This window comes from Mytilus edulis, chromosome 14 (genome assembly GCF_963676685.1).
Source record: "Mytilus edulis chromosome 14, xbMytEdul2.2, whole genome shotgun sequence".
Classification (NCBI taxonomy): domain Eukaryota; kingdom Metazoa; phylum Mollusca; class Bivalvia; order Mytilida; family Mytilidae; genus Mytilus; species Mytilus edulis.
The window spans coordinates 41,700,513-41,720,531 of record NC_092357.1 but is presented as its reverse complement, the minus strand read 5'-3'; the positions used below and the strand labels follow the sequence as shown (position 1 = coordinate 41,720,531).

Genomic DNA, 20,019 nt, shown 5'->3' with positions numbered 1-20,019 from the left:
ATGTTGAGATCGTGTCTACAAGACCAAGTATTGTGCAAAAGCACGCAAAATCAATAAAGTTCGATATAACCAGGTGAATAAACCAACGAAATTTTTGTTTTTGGGGCCATAATTATATATTTCCCATTTAGTGGAAGATAATATGAGGCAGGCATTACCTGTAAATGGGGACGAAGTCTGTATGAATTATTTTTTTGTAACTCAATTATTTGTCAAAAAAAAGACACGGAAATACAGTAACGTTTCCTATTTTGGTTCTGTTGTTAGGGATTTTAGTTGTGACGTTATTTAAATTATGACGTCATATGCAATGTAAACAAGAAACGCTATCATTAGGTAACGTTTTTTCATATCAAGGAATTATTAAAAATGAAATAAGTATTGCGCGTTCCTTCCTATTTTATACTAGAATGATAAATATATATTTTACTCAAAGTTTCATACAAACGAGACCGGAAAAAGGAAGTATATTGTACATTTCTGCGCAGGTCCGGGATTTCAAAACATGACATAAAAAAAATTGAACGATTTTGAGTTCATTAGTACAATGAAAAATTCGGGAAATTTTCCCGAATTTTTTTTTTTATTGAATTTTCTACTGTTATTGGGGACTTCGTCCCCATATTAGCAGGCAAAATCGAGGGAATTGTGCAAATGATGATACAAGCATGAAAATACCACAAAGCATCATTAGTATATACTTTTAAAGAAACAACTGCTGGCCATTAAAATAAATCATTTTTTCAAGATGGCCACCGCCGTTTTCTAAAATGGCTGTTTTTTCAGTTTGAAAATACTGATTTTTTCTAGAAAACTTTTCGTTTACCTTCTTTTAGTGAAAAACAGCTGTCAGGTTTGGTAGCTACCTTCTTTTCATGTGAATAATTCACTAGACATGAGTATTTGACACATACAGGGTTTGCGCATGCGCGAAAATATAACAAAATTCATTTAAAAATATTTTAACTATTTACAATAAAATAAATGATTTGGGATTTTGAATGATATTATGATTTGGTTTGATAACATTTTTGAAGGTTATGACACACATGATTTAACAATTTTGCGCATGCGCAAACTATTTATAGACATAATGAGTGATTTGTATGCGCTACCAGGGCAAACTGGTATAAATCGTAGTTCATCTCATTACTCTAAAAAGCAAGTAAGTGTAAAATCTATGATGCCACTGTTTAAAAACAAGCCAATTCAGTTGCAATGATCAGGTATTTGATGGATAAGACGGAAAATGTGGTAAAAACGAGAAAAACATCAATAGTAACGGCAGATCAGCCACTTTTGGTAATGGATATTCAGTGGGAATTGCCTGATTTGTACAGAGAAGATAAGTTTATCGTCATGTAAGGTGGATTTCACATTGAAATGACTTGTTATAAAATTCTGGGTGATATATTACGTGAAGGTAGATGGACACATGTGTCATGTGTCCTCACTTAAACCATTATTGCAACACCTAGAACGGCATCTTCTTGTATGCATGTTCAAATGTATCTAGGACTAGACACGCGCATCAGATAACTCTATGTGTTTTAGCTTAAAAGGTATATATCGGCTTAAGAAAGCTAAACACAGAACCTATAATCATGTCATGACTCTGTGACGTTCAATGATTTGATAGACTGGCGTAAGAAAATATAGTCATCTCTACCACAGTTCAGTTCCTGACGTTCAATTATAAAATAAGAACTTCTTGTGAATTTGGTAGTATGCTTATTTCATGAGTACAAACAGTCCATATAAAGCATGATACTGTATTAATTTAGGTCTTGATCGTGTAACATATTCTCGATCGCGACCGACCTTCTCCGAGATATGGCTTCCCTTCTCTGAAGTCACCAACAGGTGGCAATTGATTTTGAAAATGATAATTTTACTGTACGTAAGACCAGAAAACATTTTTCTTATAAAACAATTGATCAGATAAAAACAGAATAATGCAAATGTAAAGGGCGATGTGTTGTCATAGGTTTAACCGAAGACCTCATTAAGACGTATTGATGGTAGCTAGACCAGAAGTCAGTAGACTATCAGATAAATTTGCAAGATCTAGGGGTTTGAGGCATTTTATAATAGATGAACGACTTAATGAACACACAAGGGTTTCTTTGAAAAGATCAAAGACAAATAATTTGAAGATCGTTTGAAGCAAATACAAAACGAAGGAGAACCGGTTTCTTATAACCAGATTAAAAAGAACAACTCCTATTATGTCGGTAAAATAAAACTGTAGACGTTTTTGTAAAAAAACAAAGCTAGAGCTCTTAGATATCTTTTCTAGACTTTTATATTTTGTCGCAGTGGACAAATTGATTTGGAATATTTCTTAATCCATAAAGACAAACTGCTCCTCCGTTTTTGTCTTCGGATGTCATTTTAAACAGTGGTATCAAATCGGTACAAATGGATAAACTTGAAACATTTTGTAATTTGCAGATCCAAATTCTGACGCATTTATCGTTGATAGAGCAGCAATGGTTAATTACAGGCCACCTTGTAGGGAAACAATATTGGATGATTTTTCAATTGTGTTATACGGCCTTAAATAAAATCTTGCATCGATAAGTATTCAAGAGTAGATATTGTGTTAGATTTACTAAATGAATCATTGAAAGGCTAGATGTGAGAAGACAAAAGTTGGGTTCAGGAGTAGTTTTCTCTATGAAGATGACAACGAAACGAAATTTTTCAAGTATCTTGCCGACAGAAATGCTTCTGTAGAGACTAATAAGGATACTTTCCAGGTACCCCTTGTACGCATGGAGAAGCAGATATACGAATGTTTGTCCATGTTCGGCCTGATTATGAAAATTGTTGTAGGACGGTAATTTAAGGTAGCACCGACACAGATGTAGTTGTATTAAGAATTGCAGCACTCCTAAAATATGGTGGAACAATGAATAGGTTTTGGCAAGAATGAAGACTTTTGATGGCTTCCTGTACGTGATATATCAAATGCGTTTGGTCCTCGTGTATCTACTCTTCCTTTCATTCATACATTCAGTGCATGTGACACTAAGGGAATAGGTCAGTTTGGATGACATAGGAAGTCTTTCAACATGTAAGAGACGTACTTATTTTTTTGCTGAAGTATAAAGACACATACAAGGACATAAAAGAAGCATTTGTTTGCATCATGTATGACAGAACAACATCACTATTTGCTGTTAACGAGGTACGATGTAAATTTTTACCCAGGAAGCAGCGGCATTGTGATGTAATTCCGCCTACAAGAGGGTTTTTTTAGGAGCACACCCAAAGAGCAGCGTATCAAGGAGGATAAGTTTGGGCTCGGCCTGATTTATATACCAATTCATGAACACTTGGGTTGGATGAAGAAAAAAATCGAGGACTTCTTCGGCTACCGTTAAAGTTGCATCCTCCTGTCGGGAACTTTTGAAATGAGGAGGCGAAAAATCCATTTGTGTTGGTGACTGTAAATGGTACCGTTCTGTCCTTCCTTGTACGAGTTTTGTTATTGGCTACTGTCAGATAACTATAAGATAACTAACCTGTCTTTCTAACAAAACTAGGCATTTAATCTTAACAAAGAATGTGATATCACTTGTTAAGTTGACATGGTTGAGGAAAATTATAAAAAAAATACATTTTCAAAACTTTTGCCGCCATTTTGAAACCGGAAATCACTCTTTTTTGTCATTTATGTGTTGTTTTTCCGTACTTTAGGAACTGTAATTTACGCTTAATAAAACCTTACATTGGATTATACCTAAAACACAACTGGATATGACACCATTTGCAAAATGATCGGTGGCCATCTTGAAAAAATGGAAATTTGTTATGGCCAGCACCTGCTTTCTCTTAATTATCGTTTAGTCCACCTGTATACCAAATTTCATGCTTGTATTTCATGCTTGTGTTATTACTTGTTAAGTGGATGAAAATTATTAAAATATTTTTTACGTATTTGCATCTAATTTGGAACTGGAAACCACTATTTTCTTCAGTTATGTGTTGTTTTGTCTGTCGTACTAAGGAGCTGTTTTTAACGTTTTATCATATCTTACATTGAATTATACATAACACATCTTTCATGGATTAAAATCCCTTGTGAAATTGCTTGAAAGTAAAAATAAATCGAAATTTTTGACTCGTTAGCCGACATTTTGAAACCGGAAGTCACCTTAAGTTTCATTAATGTATTGTCTAGTCGTTATTTATGAACTGTCATTGTCTTTTTATCAAATCTAACAATGGATTTTACATATAACACACCTTTCAAAGGATTAACAAATATTGGCTAATTTGTTATGACGCCATTTTCAAAATGTGTGGTGGCCATCTTGAAAAAATGATTATTTTTTCTGGCCAGCAGCGGATTTTTTATAAGTATCATTTAGTTAACCTTTATACCAAATTCCATGCTTGTATCACGATTTGCACAATTATGTCCATAATATCTCCCACTAATTGAATGCAAACACAAAATCTAAAGCAAAAAGTAAATTTAATTATGACCAAGTGCATTAAACTATGGAAAGTCAATACCACTTGCACAAGTCCATTCGAAGGACAGTTATAAGTGCGCACAAGAGGCAAAAACATATCTGAATCGTAATCGTAGTTTTAGTATTTAATGTAAAACTGCCGGTAGAAAATCACATGAGGATAACAATCAATATTCGGACGCAAATTCATTATCAATATAAATAGTAGTAATGATGCAAAAATATACACTTAACTTATTCATATATATAGCCAATTATATGGTAAAAAAAAAAAATTTTGTATTGAAGGTAAATTATGACAGAACCTAACACTGATCAGATGATTGGTTGAATATAAAAGAGACATAACACTCCTACACTAGCAACCGTTGACTGATCAGGAATTGTACAATTATATTCCTATCCCGGGGGAGGGAGTTACTCCCTATATATGTAGTGGTATTAGTGTGCCGCAAAACAGGGTCGCTTTTTCATGACCTGCTGGTTAGAACAGGTTCCCCTTTTCGTGTCATTATTGTCAGAACAGCGTCGCTTTTTCATGGCCTGTTGGTTAGAAAATGGTCTTTTTTTAAACAAAGTATTTGTCTAGAACAGGATCGCTTATTTTTCTGTTAAAGATACAGTCTAGAACCCGGGTCTAGAACAACACCTATTTGATATGGTCTATAACAGTATAATTCCCGGGTATATATTTTCTGAGCGTGTCTAGAAAAGGTATGTTTTTTTAGGAATGTTTGTTCTCAATGCTCGTCAACTTCGTACTTTATTTGGCCATTTTAACTTTTTTGGATTCGAGCGTCACTGATGAGTCTTTTGTAGACGAAACGCGCGTCTGGCGTATATACTAAATTTAATCCTGGTATCTATGATGAGTTTATTTCAATATTTCTGTTTAGAACAGGGTATGTTTTCAATGTTTTCTGGTTAGAACAGGGTATAATTTGGCAAGTGCTGTCGGTACAGTTATACCCGAAAGAATAGTCAGTAATCTTTCCACTCCGGGGGGATTCCTACACAATTTGTTATTGGAAGTCATTGATTTTATCAGATCGTTGGTAAATGTCTTATTAAATACTTTTTATAATTTATGTTGTTTGCTAATGTCCCAATAGAGGATTCGTTTAATCCATAGGGTATTAGGCCAAAGGCGAATTCTATTTTGTATTTTACTAACCCTCTATGAATCTATGAGAGTTCAGTAGCGAACCTAAAAAATATAAATGGTTTATTAAAAGCTTTGTTTGAAATAATGGATCATCCGGTTTGCAAAATGCCACTTCCGGTATTATTTGATAGTTAACGTAACACTGATTCCAAAAATATACGGTTCTATATACTTTTACATTAAATAAGTAAATAAAATAGCTATTGTCGGTTTAAACAAAGTCTTTTCCAGTTGGATTTTTCAAGGTCATATGGCTTGCAATTAATGCAAAAAGTCCTATGGTTCTAGCTTGTATAAATGTAAAGTAAAGGCAAATGTCAACATCTAGAACTTCAAACACTACTTTGACCTTGACCTTGTCCTTAATTTTAAGGTTATAAACCAAGGATTTCAAAATCAAAATACTATAGATCTTTATTAGATACGATTAACGAGTTTTATCACTACTATCCGAATGATTTTACATATAAACTTTAAACTAAAATTTATGTGTTATGACATGTTGCAACTAACAATTGTCAACAAGAAAATATATGTTTTCGTTATCAAATGCCGTTTTTGAAAAGAATGATTATAAGCCAAAATCCAATGTTGAATGTGAGCTTGACCTTTAACCTTGACTTAATTGTTTTTTTTACCAAGGACCCGAAATCAATAGACCGTCTTTCACCCATTGTTTACCAGTTACAAATTCATAACAGTTATATCCAATGGATAAGGGGAAATAACTCTCATATTGAGTCTCCAGATCGCTTCAGTCCAAACCAATCTCAATGTATAAAACTAGCAATTGGTGAAATAATGTTGTCATTATGTTTAACAGTTGTGAAAGAGTAGCAAACACCAGACAAACAGTTATGAGAGATAACTCCTACAAAGAAAAGTATTCGATTAAGAGGTGTCATTTTTGAACGTGCATAAAATGTTCGATATCATATACAAAATATCAAATGGTTATCTTGCGAAACAATCAAATAACGAAATAAAAAAGGCGGTAGAAATTGTTTTTAATGATAACAAAATAATTAGAGCTTACCATTGAAAACACCTAGTAATTATAAAACAATTGTTCCCAGGTCTGTAATACATGTATGGTAAATGAGTTATATCATTATACAACCAATTCTAAGAATGAGAGGGGCCAACACACTTTTTTTGATGAAAGCAGAATAAAAACTAAAGCAAAAGGTCTTTCCACAGATTTCTTGATTTCTTCTGAATTTCCTATTGAATGTCATGCAAAAAAAGCGACTATGGCTGATGAAGTCCAATAAAAAGAACACAACTTTCTGCAACTGTTAGAAGAATGAAAATCATTAGAGAAACAGATTCCACCACTATAACTCGTGTATAACGAGATTTCTCTACTCTCAACAAAGCCTCGCGTATTAAACATGTTAAACATTGTTAAATATTAAAACTTAACTGTCTCCAGTAGAAAAATAGAGTAACAAACGTATTGCACTTATGGAATCTATATTAATCGGAACAAATACCAATAAATAAATTTGTACATAACAATCATGATAAAAACAGTAATTTTTTTTTCTTTATCCTTAAAAGTTGAAAAAATTTCCACACACACATTTTGTTTTTTAATTCCCTATGATGGTACATAATCATTACATTTAAAAGTACGGAACTTCTGATTTGATATTTGATACATTTGGGACAATTAGTCTTTTTAATTGATCATCTTCACATAAAATGCTCAATTATCTTGGTCACATAAATGTTTGCATTACTATCTCTATTGTCTCTGAACTGACCATTTCCTATTAACAAATAGCCTTCATTGTCTATACACAACGAACACGGGCGCTCAATGTTATGATCTTTATCAAGAAAATGCAGTGCAAGAAGTTCTCCTCTGGTATTCAAAAGATGTAAAGCGTTGTTTCTCACGTCTGACAGAATGATTTTATTACTGGGTGTAATGGCGATTCCATGTGGAATAAACTTGTCTAAAACTGGATTACCATTGTATGTAAACTTAAGACGACCGTTTCTGTCTACTGCCACTATTCTCCCGCATCCATCTGCAGATTTCCTGTTCGCTATATACAAAACATTGTTAGAATCGGTTTTGATTCGGCCTGGATAGCTAAACAGTTTTCCTCCTTTCTTGTCGGTTTCTAATACCACTTTTCTTTTAAAGTCGCTATCAAAAATGATAACTTGTCTAACAGAAAAGTCTGTTATTGGAAATACTGGTCCTCGTCCCCTAAATCCAACTATTAACTCATTGTCTTTATCAACATGAAGATACAATGGCATCAATGGAGAAGTATCTAAAACGGTTTTTATCTCGCCTGAACTAGTTAAAATACATACATCGTTATCAACCATCTCATTGAAAATAATTTCACCTTCTCGATTCAAAGCAATATCAAATATACGTTTTTCTAACGTTTGCAAGGTCCTGATGGAGGATTTAAGCATCTTCCCCTTCACTAATCGAGCATTCTCTGGTACAGCGTGATATATAAAATAAACCAAATCATCACTAGAGCACAATAAAGAATTAATAACAGGTACTGCCGTTGTGTAGGAATTGAAAACTGAAGTAATTACCTCCGATGCAACCTCCTTTTGAGGAAAATTCTTCTTCGAAATATCGGAAATAGAGACGATTTCGTGATCATGTGCAGATTTTAGTCGCTGATGGATTTTCTCCTTACACGATTTACACATGAATACATCACATTCTTCACATTTCCATTGTACTCCTGGTGTATTACAAAAATGGCAGTAAAGAGGGACTTGAGCTTTTCTCAAACTAACAGTATTCGACGCCATTTATTATTTGTTTATGCAGAACTATGGTGACTTCCTCGTTCATTTAAAGTGAAGAATATTTAAAGTTATTTATAACTGGGTTGTGATCGGTCGAAATTCAAAAGGTAAGCAAACCTATTTTCAGTCCTCCGCTTAATAAGTTATGTTTTAAAAATTTTAGTACATTGATATTAATTAATAATGCTTAAGAAATTTTAAAACGTTTGATGATTTTTTTTACATATTAATTTCTATGCGTCCGCTGTTGTAAAATAAGTCAAATATTAAATGGATATGGACCCAAATATTACTGCAAATTCAAAAGTAATCATGCACATTCTGAAATTGTCCAAGATTCAATGACTTTAGCTTAAAGACGCAAGTAACAGTCAGAACATAACCTTGTGTAATGCTAAAATATAGGTATCAACAGATTGTAGTACCATGAAAGTACACATGAATAGTTTTTAGTATGGTTTGAGTTTACCTCACGTGAAATTAAGGATGTGCTATTCCGTTTGAAACAAGCTTTCTACATGGTACAATCACATGCCAACCAAATCTCTTTATGCATTTGATGCATTGAAACAGTTAAGGGTTTAGCTGGTTAACAGTTTTAACTATCTTTTTTCAATATCCATTCTAAATCACGTCAAATTACTAAGTCAACGCTTTTTGAGAAAGTTTATTGTTTAGTTTAATGTGTGAATGAACGCACATTTCTAATTCTTAAAGGTAATCAATTTTACACTGTAGATTTTTGTATTTATCAGCACAATCACTGATTTGGTTAAAAAAAGTATAATCAGTCATGTTATTGTCCTAAATCTAGTCGAAACGTTCTGAATAATATTTAAATCTTGGTAAACCTGATATATTTATAAGAGGGAATTGGCCCTGAACTATCTTTCAATAGGCTTATTTTTTATATAAATAAGGCAGTTAGTTTTCTCGTTAGGATTGTTTTACATTGTCATATCGGGGCCTTTTATAGCTGACTATGCGGTATGGGCTTTGCTCATTGTTGAAGTCCGTACCGTGACCTATAGTTTTTAATGTCTGTGTCATTTTGGTCTCTTGTGGACAGTTGTCTCATAAGCAATCATACCACATCTTCTTTGTTATATTAGCTGCGAGCACTCTTAGATCGGTACATGTTGATTTTTACCAACTGACCTTCAGTCTTCGACATACCAAGCGTGTATTATTAAGTCTGATTATTTTTTTTGTCAGCGATAACATTCCCGTAAAAGCTGTGTCTATCTTATCTAGCTTCATCTATTAGCGAACTCGCTTGAACCAGAGTTCTTATGCTGTATAATTCGGAAATGTGGTAGGAATGGCAATGAGACAACCATCCATTACAGAGAGTCAAATATGTACCACAAAGTAGCATATTTACCTGACGATATGGGGATATAAGTATTTAGTCGGATCTTAACATGTAATTGTGATTTGTTTACAAACCGGTACTGATAAAAATAAACAAACAAATGTCGAAATGTTCAGGACTTAATTAAATCTGTATTTTGGTAAGATGATGCAAGCATACGATTTTTATTGCATCTTATGTGGTAAATCAATTATGATACAATCACATCGATTTCATTGCTGGTTAATATATTTATTTAAAAACTATAATGAACCCTTCAACAAAAAGCAAACACTCTCACCTTACTGCAAGTTTTAACTATCTTAAGTATTAAAATAAGAAGGTGTAGTATAATTGACAACGTGACAACTCTCCACCAAAGACCACATGACACAGAAACTATAATAACTATAGGTCACTGTATGGCCTTCATCTAGATAAGAAAAAACCCATACAGCATAGTCAGCTATAATTGGCCCCGAAATAAAAAATGTAAAAAAAGAATAGAACAAGAAAACAAGCAGCCTAATTTATGTACAAAATCACGAACAAAAACGAAATATCCTATACAGTATCAAACGAAATACACTGAATTACTACTAGCTCCTGCATGACTTGGGACAGGCACTTACAGAATGTAGCGGGGACAAACTACTTTCAACGCGCGCCAATACTCTCCTAACCTGAGACAGTGGTGAATCAGTACAGCATAGCAGCAAACTATACAAATTAGTTGAAAGGGCTTAACTCATCATATCGATAAAAAGCAAACAAGCATCTAACAAAAACACACTGTGGACAAATGGCGGACGTAGCAGGGTACTTATACATATCCACGACAGAAAGACAATTATTTACATATCCGAGAGTACTCGGAGTTACTGAAGTGCCTCGACAAAGCTAAATATGTGCATTCAGACACATAGCTGTAGAGGTAATATCAACAAGTTACATCTGGCAAAGAATCTTAAAAATAGCTGTCACACAACGATCGCACTATATATACAGCAATTATAAAATTGGGCACATAAGCATGAAAGTGAGATAAAAAAGTATCACACATATGTACACGAAAGGTAAAGAATAAATGAATGGAAATAGTGCCACTTAATTTTAATAAACGCGTCATTACTTCCTTATATCATACGGAATTCCAGACTTCCCTTTTGGATATAAGCACTTATATCACACTCTCTTTTCAATGGTTGTTTAATGCGTTAAGGTTATTTTTTGGATTTGAATATTGGGGAAAATCCCTTTTAAAAAACCTCATATCATGCTCGCGGAGAAATATACAACACAATGAAATGTACATATTTACCTGTTGAAACTCACACTCGATGGTGAACGAAATCGTTTGAGTCTAGACTTAAATAGCAACCATAAGCATGAAACATAATAATTTATAGGTTGCAAACAAAAAATATTAACAAATGAAATATGTTTTCCCAATAATTGCAAAAGAAACAAGGTTTAGTAGATCAGAACAGGTTGAAGAGGTCGTATGAATAATTAAATATTATTTCGGCATTTTCTATTTAAATATTCATGAGGAAAAGTGATATCGGGTCAGTGACTGTATATGACATAGAAATATACAGTCAACGCATTTTGACTGCTCAAATAGAACGAGTGCAGTATAAATTAAATTATAATCCTGGTACCTTTCATATCAATTCATTGTTGTTGTGAACAGGTAAGAACAATATTCTCGAGGGTGAAGTATCTAAATCGATCTTCATTTCGCCCGAACTGTTTTTGGTATATATTTTTTTATCTATTCTTTAATTTGTTTACTCTTTATTCTGCACATTTTGCCCTTTATTTTATTTTCTGTAAAACCCCAGCCGGACCATCCGATATTACCTAGATGAAGAAAGTAGAATCGACAGCATAGTATATCGAAGTGAAAACCAAGGAGAAAATTTAGAAAAGAACCAATCATATTCAAGTATTTGCAGATTTGCTAATCATACATATATATAGAACAGAACAGAATATATATTTATATAAGATTTACAACTCATTGACCTTTGATAAAAAAATAAGCCAAATACCGGTAATAGATCCTCTTCAGAAAAGATATATTCCAAAAATTAAAAGACTAAGATGCATAACACAACTTTCGGTGCCAAGTAAGGTATTCACAAAAATCCTCACCCAAAGAGTCCAGAAAGGAATAGACGAACAGCTATAGGAGGCTTCAGAAGGAGTAAAACACTACAGAACACTTTTTAAAAGAAACATCACAGAACATAGTTCTGAATGGAATGCTTCTTAATACATCAACTTTGTAGACTTTGAAAAGGCGTTTGATTCCACCCAGATAGAAAGCTTATGATTCATCTTAAAAGCTTACCACATCCCAGACAAACTCATCACAGTTATAAAACTCTTTTACGATTAATTTGATTGCACAGTCATTGACGAAGGAATACAATCGGAATGGTTTAAAGTAAATACAGGAGTAAAACAAGAATGCATGATGTCTGGCTTCTTATTTCTGTTTGCCATTAACCATGTCATGAAGCAAACGAAAAAAAAATCAGATGGAAATTTACCACCAAACTAGAAGACCTTGATTTTGCTGACGACCTAGCACTACTATCATCGAAATTCTAACATATTCAGCTGGACACAAGTAAACTTAAAGTAAATGCCAGTAAAATACGACTAAAGATCAACACATCTAAAACAAAAGTAGTGCGGATGAACACCACAAATAACAATTCAATTCAATTCAAATATTTATTGTCATATAAACTCTGAACAATAAGTTTGTGACAAAAAATATAAACATACACAAAATACATTTAACAAACAAAACCATAAAAAAATACGTGAAAGTTTAACAACCAAGACATACTGTGGATTCAATATAACTCAATTTTCGTGGGTTTCGTGGATACAGGTGAACCATAAATTCAAATGTTCAACGAATATCATATTTTCAATAGGCTTGGTATACAGAGATTTGGCAAAACCACGATATCAAATATCCACGAATATGCAAGTTTTCAACAATCCACGAAAATTGATACCCACGAAAATACACGAATCCACAGTAGAGGTTGTCGATACCTTTACTTACTTTAAGGTAGGAGGAATAGTAAAAACAGCAGGTGGCTGTGACAATGACATGGACAACATTTTCAAGGAAGCTTAAGGCCTATTCAGCAGGTAAAGAAACAATATGGAGATCCTCAATACTATCATTTAAAATAAAGGTCAGGTTATTTAACAGTTTAGTCATATCAGTCCTACTGTATAGATGTGAAACCTGGAAAACAACTGAACAAGACAAAAATGTATTGAACACCTTCTAAAATAGATGTCTGAGACAGATACAGAAAATAAGATGGTCTAGTACTATATCAAACGAAAACCTCCACTTAATATCTGAAAATCTAAAGAATCTAAGTGATGACATTATAGAAATGAAGCCAGAGGGGAAAAGGAAAGTTGGATGTAAATAACCACATGGAGACGGACAGTAGAGACAGAACGAGCATCACTTGGATTGAACAACTGAGCTACAGCAAGAACAGCAACTAAAGACTGTGTGAAATGGAAAGAAAACATATAAGGGCCTTAAATGTCGACCGCCATGAATAGAATAGGTGAGGTGATAAGAACACAAAACCCTTGCATTGTCAATGGCATGGAACAATAAAAAGAATATTGAATACTATAGTAACACAAAACTATTTCAGATAATCTATTAAAAAGAGGAAAAAAAGGGTTAGAATTTATCATACCATATTTGGTATGTATATTCCTTCTGTCTATCTTTACAATAACATTTCGTTAACATAGAATAACAAATAGTACGTATTGACTTATGTCTGATACGTAATTTAAGATCATCCAAGATAATGAATATTTTATTTAAACAATTGCTGTCCATAGAATAGATATTTTTTCCACAAGCTTTGTTTTTTGTAAGGAATATTTGAAACTACAATGCATTGGCATAAATTGTATTTGTAGAAATATCAGTATAGCCGGATTATGATAAATTGACCACCTCCTTATCTGTACGTGTCCCATTTAAACGATTTTTGTCACCACTTTTGTCACATATATCTTTGCGTTACTGTTGTCCAGCTTCCCACTTCCAATTAGCAAATGTCCTTCATGGTCAAAACACAGCGATAAAGGTGCTTTAATATGTAATATGCTATATAATAAATGTAGTCCGAGGAGTTCTCCTTTGGAATTCAAAACGTGTAATGCATTGTTACTTTGGTCCGAGAGTATAATATTATCACTGGGTGTTATGGCGATACCATGTGGAAAGAATGGTTGTAAATCTTTTTGACCTGCGTACGCAAACTTTAGATTACCATTCGTGTTAACAGCAACTACTCTCCCGCTCAAATCGGTATCCATCCAATCAGCTACGTACAATACATTTGCAGAATCTGTTTCGATACGAGCGGGATAATTGAAAAATTTTTTTCCTGTTGTGTTGGTTTCCAATGTCAATTTTCTCTTATTGTCGCTGCCGAAAATGATGACTTGTCTGACTGAATCTTTTTGTACAGGAAAGATTGGTCCTTGTTCTTTTATTCCAACTATCAATTCATTGTCCTTGTTTACGTGCAAAGACAATGGCCTCATTGGTGAGGTATCGATGACAGTATTTATCTCCCCTGACTGAGACAATATACATACATTGTTATTGTCAACCATCTCGTTAAACAATAATTCGTCATCTCTATTTATTGCAATGTCGAATATTCGTTTCTTTAAAGATTTTGATTTTGACGGTTCCTTTAGCTCCCCCTTCACTAGACTACTTTTCTCTGCTATCTTTTGGTGAATGAATTAAACACAGCCGTCTTCAGAGCAAACTAAGGAATTGATGACCGGTACTGTAGTTGTGAATGAATTTAAAACTGAAGAAATGATCTCCGATGCAACCTCACTTTCAGCAGAATTGTCCTTCTCAAAATCGGAATTGTCTTTCACAATATCGACAACATTGGCAATTCCATGATGCTGTAAAGATTTCAAATTGTCATGGACCAATTCTTTACATGGTAAACACATGAACTTTTCGCACTCATCACATTTCCATTGAATTGCTTGTCCATCACAAAATTGGCAAAGAATTTGAATTTTCAGAGCTTTTTCCATGCTAACAAAAAGTTGCCGCCATTTAGATATGCAATTTATCAAAATGGATGATCGTATGTTTTATTTCCTATAAATTAGATGATTCACACTTAGAAATTAGTCAGATCGAAACTATATGATAGAATTCTAGAGAGTGAAATTGTCAAAAGTGTGTATATCCGGTAAACAATTTACAAAAACTGTTTAATTACGTTTAAGGTGAATATTATTTTTTTAATAATTTAAAACAAGTTATAAATTGTATGCTTGAGATTGTATGTGATGGCAGAAAAGTTAATGTATATTTTTCTGAACCCTTTCTTGTCATTGGTCTATTTTTGATAAATAAATAAGAGAGAGACGACACAGAGTATAAATAAAATCAATCTTTGAAGGACAACAAACAATACTTTGGTCATAAAAAAAACATTGATCAACATAATATGTCCATATAAACTATACATATAATTTTCCAACAAGATATATGGCAAAAACATAAGTAGAAGCCATGCGCTACAAAAGAAAAAGAAGTTTCTGCTCATCAAGCGTTTCCCGTCATGTTTCTCAATAAAACTGTACATTATTGGCAATAATCTAGAGATAGACAATTTAATCAACGTTCTATATTTCTATTAACTAATTCTGCATCTCGTAGTTATAACAAAAATAAATAGGAACAGTGTACAACAAAATAACATGATGTGGATTCATTTATTTTCGTGGGTACCAATTTTTGTGGATTGGTATCCAACGAATAATAATGAATCCACAGTACTGTAAAAATCAGTAGCAATTTTCTTAACTCTAAAGATCGATACGAAGCACACAACAACTACCCTAACAAAGTAAAAATAATAATAATAAAAGTATTCGAATAAGAGTATTCGTGATGTCTTCAAATATATTTATCCAATTATATAGAAATGCATTTGTTGTTCACACACAATTGTAATGTTTTTTTTATTTCCGTTATTTTAAGTGGGTCACACAATATTAATTATGTCGATAGACACAATAGGGTATATCTCTTTCATTGATATACATGAAATTTAACAAAAGTGGTTTTATCCGGTTAACAATATTTCCCATCGATGATTTTTTTCAAGTTGCATGTGAATGTTTGAATGTTTCGAGGTCAATTAAGGTCAATTAAGGTATAATCACAGAAAATTTGTAAATCAGAATATTTGATTAAAGTAAGTATATTGATGTAATTATAAAAGTCACCAAAGATGCTAGGCGTATGATTAAGTCCTCTAGACGTAAATTTTATATCTTATAGACTCACCAGCAATTTGCCTTTTTTAATTAGTATTTATTTACTGATATATTATTACAAAACTCAAATATTGACAACAAACTTGAGGAATGTGTCATAGAGATACATGTAACAACCCGATCAAAGAACAGAAATCAGCAGAGAGTCAGTAATGGGCCTTCAATACAGCGAGAAAACTCATTATTCGATGAGAAACATTCAACGAAACAGAAAAAAAAACCAACAAAAAATGACGAAAGGCAAACAAGTTCATCAAACATTACATAGAAAACAAAAGACTGAACAACACGAACTCTACCAATATGTTAAGTCGGTCGCAGGTGACCACGACGGGCGAGTAGACTGCTCCACTAGTGACATCCGCTGTTCGAAACTCATAAATCGATAGAGCAAAAACCAAACAAATCCGGTTTACAAACTAAAACTGAGGGAAACGCATCAAATATAAGAGGAGAACAACGACTCCAAAGAAACACAACATAAAAATGTAACACACACAGAAACGAACTATAATATAACGATGGCCTTTTTCCTGACTTGGTACATGACATTTTAAGAAAAAAATGGTGGGTTGCACCTGGTTTGATAGACACACCAACAAAATCTACATTTAAAAAAGAAAGTTTGAAATTCATCCCTTTTGTGGTTTACTAATATTGTCAAATTACCCTCATTGTCAAATTAACCGTATTTTTAATTTCAAGATGTACGTCAAGATCTAAGGTATATATTTTACTGTATCTGTATCCTTTATTCAAAGTACTGTAACGAAAACCGAGCGGTCGAGCCTTAGTGTAAACTATAAAATGATATCCCTTACTGTGTTGCCATAAGAATGATTTTGTAAGAATAAATATATAAGAAATAAAAGTTATAAGCGGTGAACCCATTTCAGGGAACTGTCATTTCGTTACAGTACGATGAGATAATCACCATGGCTGAAATGTCAGTAAACTCTTTAAAAAAGAAGATTTTGCCGTAAATAACTATTTTTGCATTTTTGAATTTTATTGAAGTAGTTATGTTAAACACTTTAGCAGGAAATATGATCATTAGAAGAGATCTACTAGTATATGGAATTTGAAATTGTTAATTTACTTTTTAAAATGGATCTAGTGCCTTCAGATAACGATTTTACCATTTAAGCTCACCTTCCCCCAAAAAACATGTGAGGTTATGAAATCAATTTGCGTCCGTTGTTGTCATTTGTAGTATGTCGTTCACAGTTTTCGTCCGGGTAATGTCGTCCGTTTCGTTAACTTGAAAAAGATTCTCCTCTGACACTGCTGGGACAAATTTACTAAACTTTCCTACATGTTTCCTATAGTATCAAGTGTACAATTTTTACCCTAGGATGTGATCAACCAAGAAACCTGAACATAGATGTAAAATGCAGTCTATAGCTTCTAAAAAACGAACTAAAACAATTATAACAAATCTGACATGACGAGAAAATGTTCATCAGGCCAAGGATATCTCATCCACAAAAATCAGATCACCCACCTTGGATTGCTACCCCTGAAATGTACTTTAGGCAGTGTGTGGTTATAACCATGAAAACTATAACAAATAGAGAGAAATTCTTAACAGTAAAAACGAATCAGTCAACATAGAAATTGTCAATTGACCACTGATAGAAGTTAATGCTCTTAGAAAATAGAATTCTGTTTAATTTTGTGGTTGTGTGTTTTGAAACTACCATGAAAGAGAGAAATTATGAAAAAGACAAAAGTTTCCAGCACAATAAGATCTTAAAGGAAGTCAACATACTGAAAAAAAAATTGACCGCTCACAGGAGCAAGTGCGTTTGAATGATGTTTATTTCATTTTTTTTTTAAATTTGTTAAAAGCAAAGATGTTACGCACAATAATACCCACAAATAAATCTCCACATCTTTTATGAGTTAGCTCTTGAAAGACATTATTTTGTATTTGTGCTGTTTTAAGCATTTTATAATCAAAAAGCACATTCGATTAGCACATTACACATATAAATCAGTCCTCATGGTCGAAAATGTCTATATGTTATTACTAAACCTTCTTGTACTCAAATCTGTTCGGAGACTTTTTTTTTATCAGAATACAAAAAATTTCGAATTCCCTGACAGACTGTAAAACCCCTTCGTTACACTGTAAATGTTTTATCAGACATTTTTTTGCACTTATTCTTCAATACCAAAAGTTCTATTAATACTAATTTAATGTTAAAAATCGAAGAAAAACAATATGTCTCGCATGCTTTCACCACATATTAAACCTTAAACACTTATATAAGCTTCCGATCCTATCTAGTAGGAAGATATACATTCAAGGGATTTTTTTAAATATATTTAACGATTTGATTTAATCATTCCATTACACATTGTACATTAGTTATAATATCATAAAATGTTCCGCTATTTTGACCATATAAATTTTTGCGTCACTGCCTTTTATCAAACCTCGTCCAATTAATAAATACCCTTCACTGTCTATGCAAAGCGAATGCGGCTTTTCAATATTATATTCCTTCTCAATGAAATGCAGTCCAAGAAGTTCACCTCTGGAATTCAAAATATGTAAGGAGTTGCTCTTTTCGTCTGAAAGTATAATGTTATCGCTCGGTGTAATGGCAATTCCATGTGGTAAAAATGTTTCTAAATATAGATCACCGTTGTAGGTAAATTTCAGACGACCGTTTACATCTACTGCCACTATTCTTCCGCCATGATATTCGTCCATCCAGTCAGCAACATACAATACATTTTTTGAATCTGTTGTGATACGGGCGGGATAGCAAAACAATTTCTTTCCTTTTTTGTCGGTTTCTAAAAGTACTTTTCGTTCATAATCGCTATCAAAAATGATAACTTGTCTGACAGAAAATTCGGTTACTGGAAATGCTGGTCCATGTTCTCTCAATCCAACTATTAATTCATTGTCTTTATTAATATGCAGAGATAGGGGCCGCATTGGAGAGGTATCCACAACAGTCCTTATCTTGCCTTTATGAGTTAAACTACAAACAGCGTTATTACTAATCATCTCCTTGAATAGGATTTCACCTTCTTTATTTACAGCAATGTCAAATATTTTCTTATCCAAAGTCTGCAATGTTTTTATTGACGATTCTTGCAATTGGCCCTTCACCAAACGAGCATTTTGATCGATGAAATATATAAGATCATTACCAGAACACAACAAAGAATTAATAGCAGGCATTGTGGTTATGTAGGATTTGAAAACTGAAGAAATCACTAAAGATGAAACTTCCCTTCGAGAAGGCTTGTCTCTGCAAATTTCGGAAATAGAGACAACATCATGATCCTGCGCAGATTTTAGTCGCTGATGAATATTCCCCTTGCAGGACGTACACAAGAATACATCACATTCCTCACATTTCCATCGTACTCCTTGTTTATTGCAAAAATGGCATGAAAGTGAGACCTGGGCTTTTCTCAAACTGACAGAGTTTAACGCCATTTTAGTTTTGTCAGATACATGCATATGGCTACGTGTTTTATTTCCTTATTCGTTTAAGCGACGTTTGTTTGTATCCACTTATGTGCAACATATCTGAATGATGGTATTAATTTGTATATGGTAATTTGTGAATTTTTAGCAACATGCAGGAAATGTCTTGGTAGAATGGATATTAAACCTAATTGAACACTTTTGAAATACTTGTGATTGTTTTAGTGGTACTGCTTCTACATGGTCTTATATTTTAAATTAGCATCTTTTTCGAATCGGTGGTCAGCAAGGAATCTAGCGAAATTTTGATATACTGAAACTTTAACAAATAATAAAACATTTAAGTGGATTTGCCTTTACACAC

At 33.2% G+C, this 20,019-nt stretch overlaps 3 protein-coding genes across 3 annotated transcripts; all 3 read right to left on the bottom strand.

Moving 5' to 3' along the window:
- Positions 1-7,234: 7,234 nt before the first annotated feature.
- On the bottom strand, positions 7,235-8,451 carry LOC139503659 (protein wech-like). The gene has a single exon (XM_071293480.1). It carries the CDS (start codon positions 8,449-8,451, stop codon positions 7,351-7,353), a length of 1,101 nt encoding a protein of 366 aa, XP_071149581.1. The 3' UTR covers positions 7,235-7,350.
- A 5,401-nt stretch (positions 8,452-13,852) lies between these two features.
- On the bottom strand, positions 13,853-14,497 carry LOC139504211 (tripartite motif-containing protein 2-like). Its single transcript, XM_071294278.1, has one exon. It carries the CDS (start codon positions 14,495-14,497, stop codon positions 13,853-13,855), a length of 645 nt encoding a protein of 214 aa, XP_071150379.1.
- A 4,078-nt stretch (positions 14,498-18,575) lies between these two features.
- LOC139504210 (uncharacterized) lies at positions 18,576-19,664 on the bottom strand. The gene has a single exon (XM_071294276.1). The coding sequence runs from the start codon at positions 19,662-19,664 to the stop codon at positions 18,576-18,578; it is 1,089 nt and encodes a 362-aa protein (XP_071150377.1).
- Between the last annotated feature and the right edge of the window lie 355 nt (positions 19,665-20,019).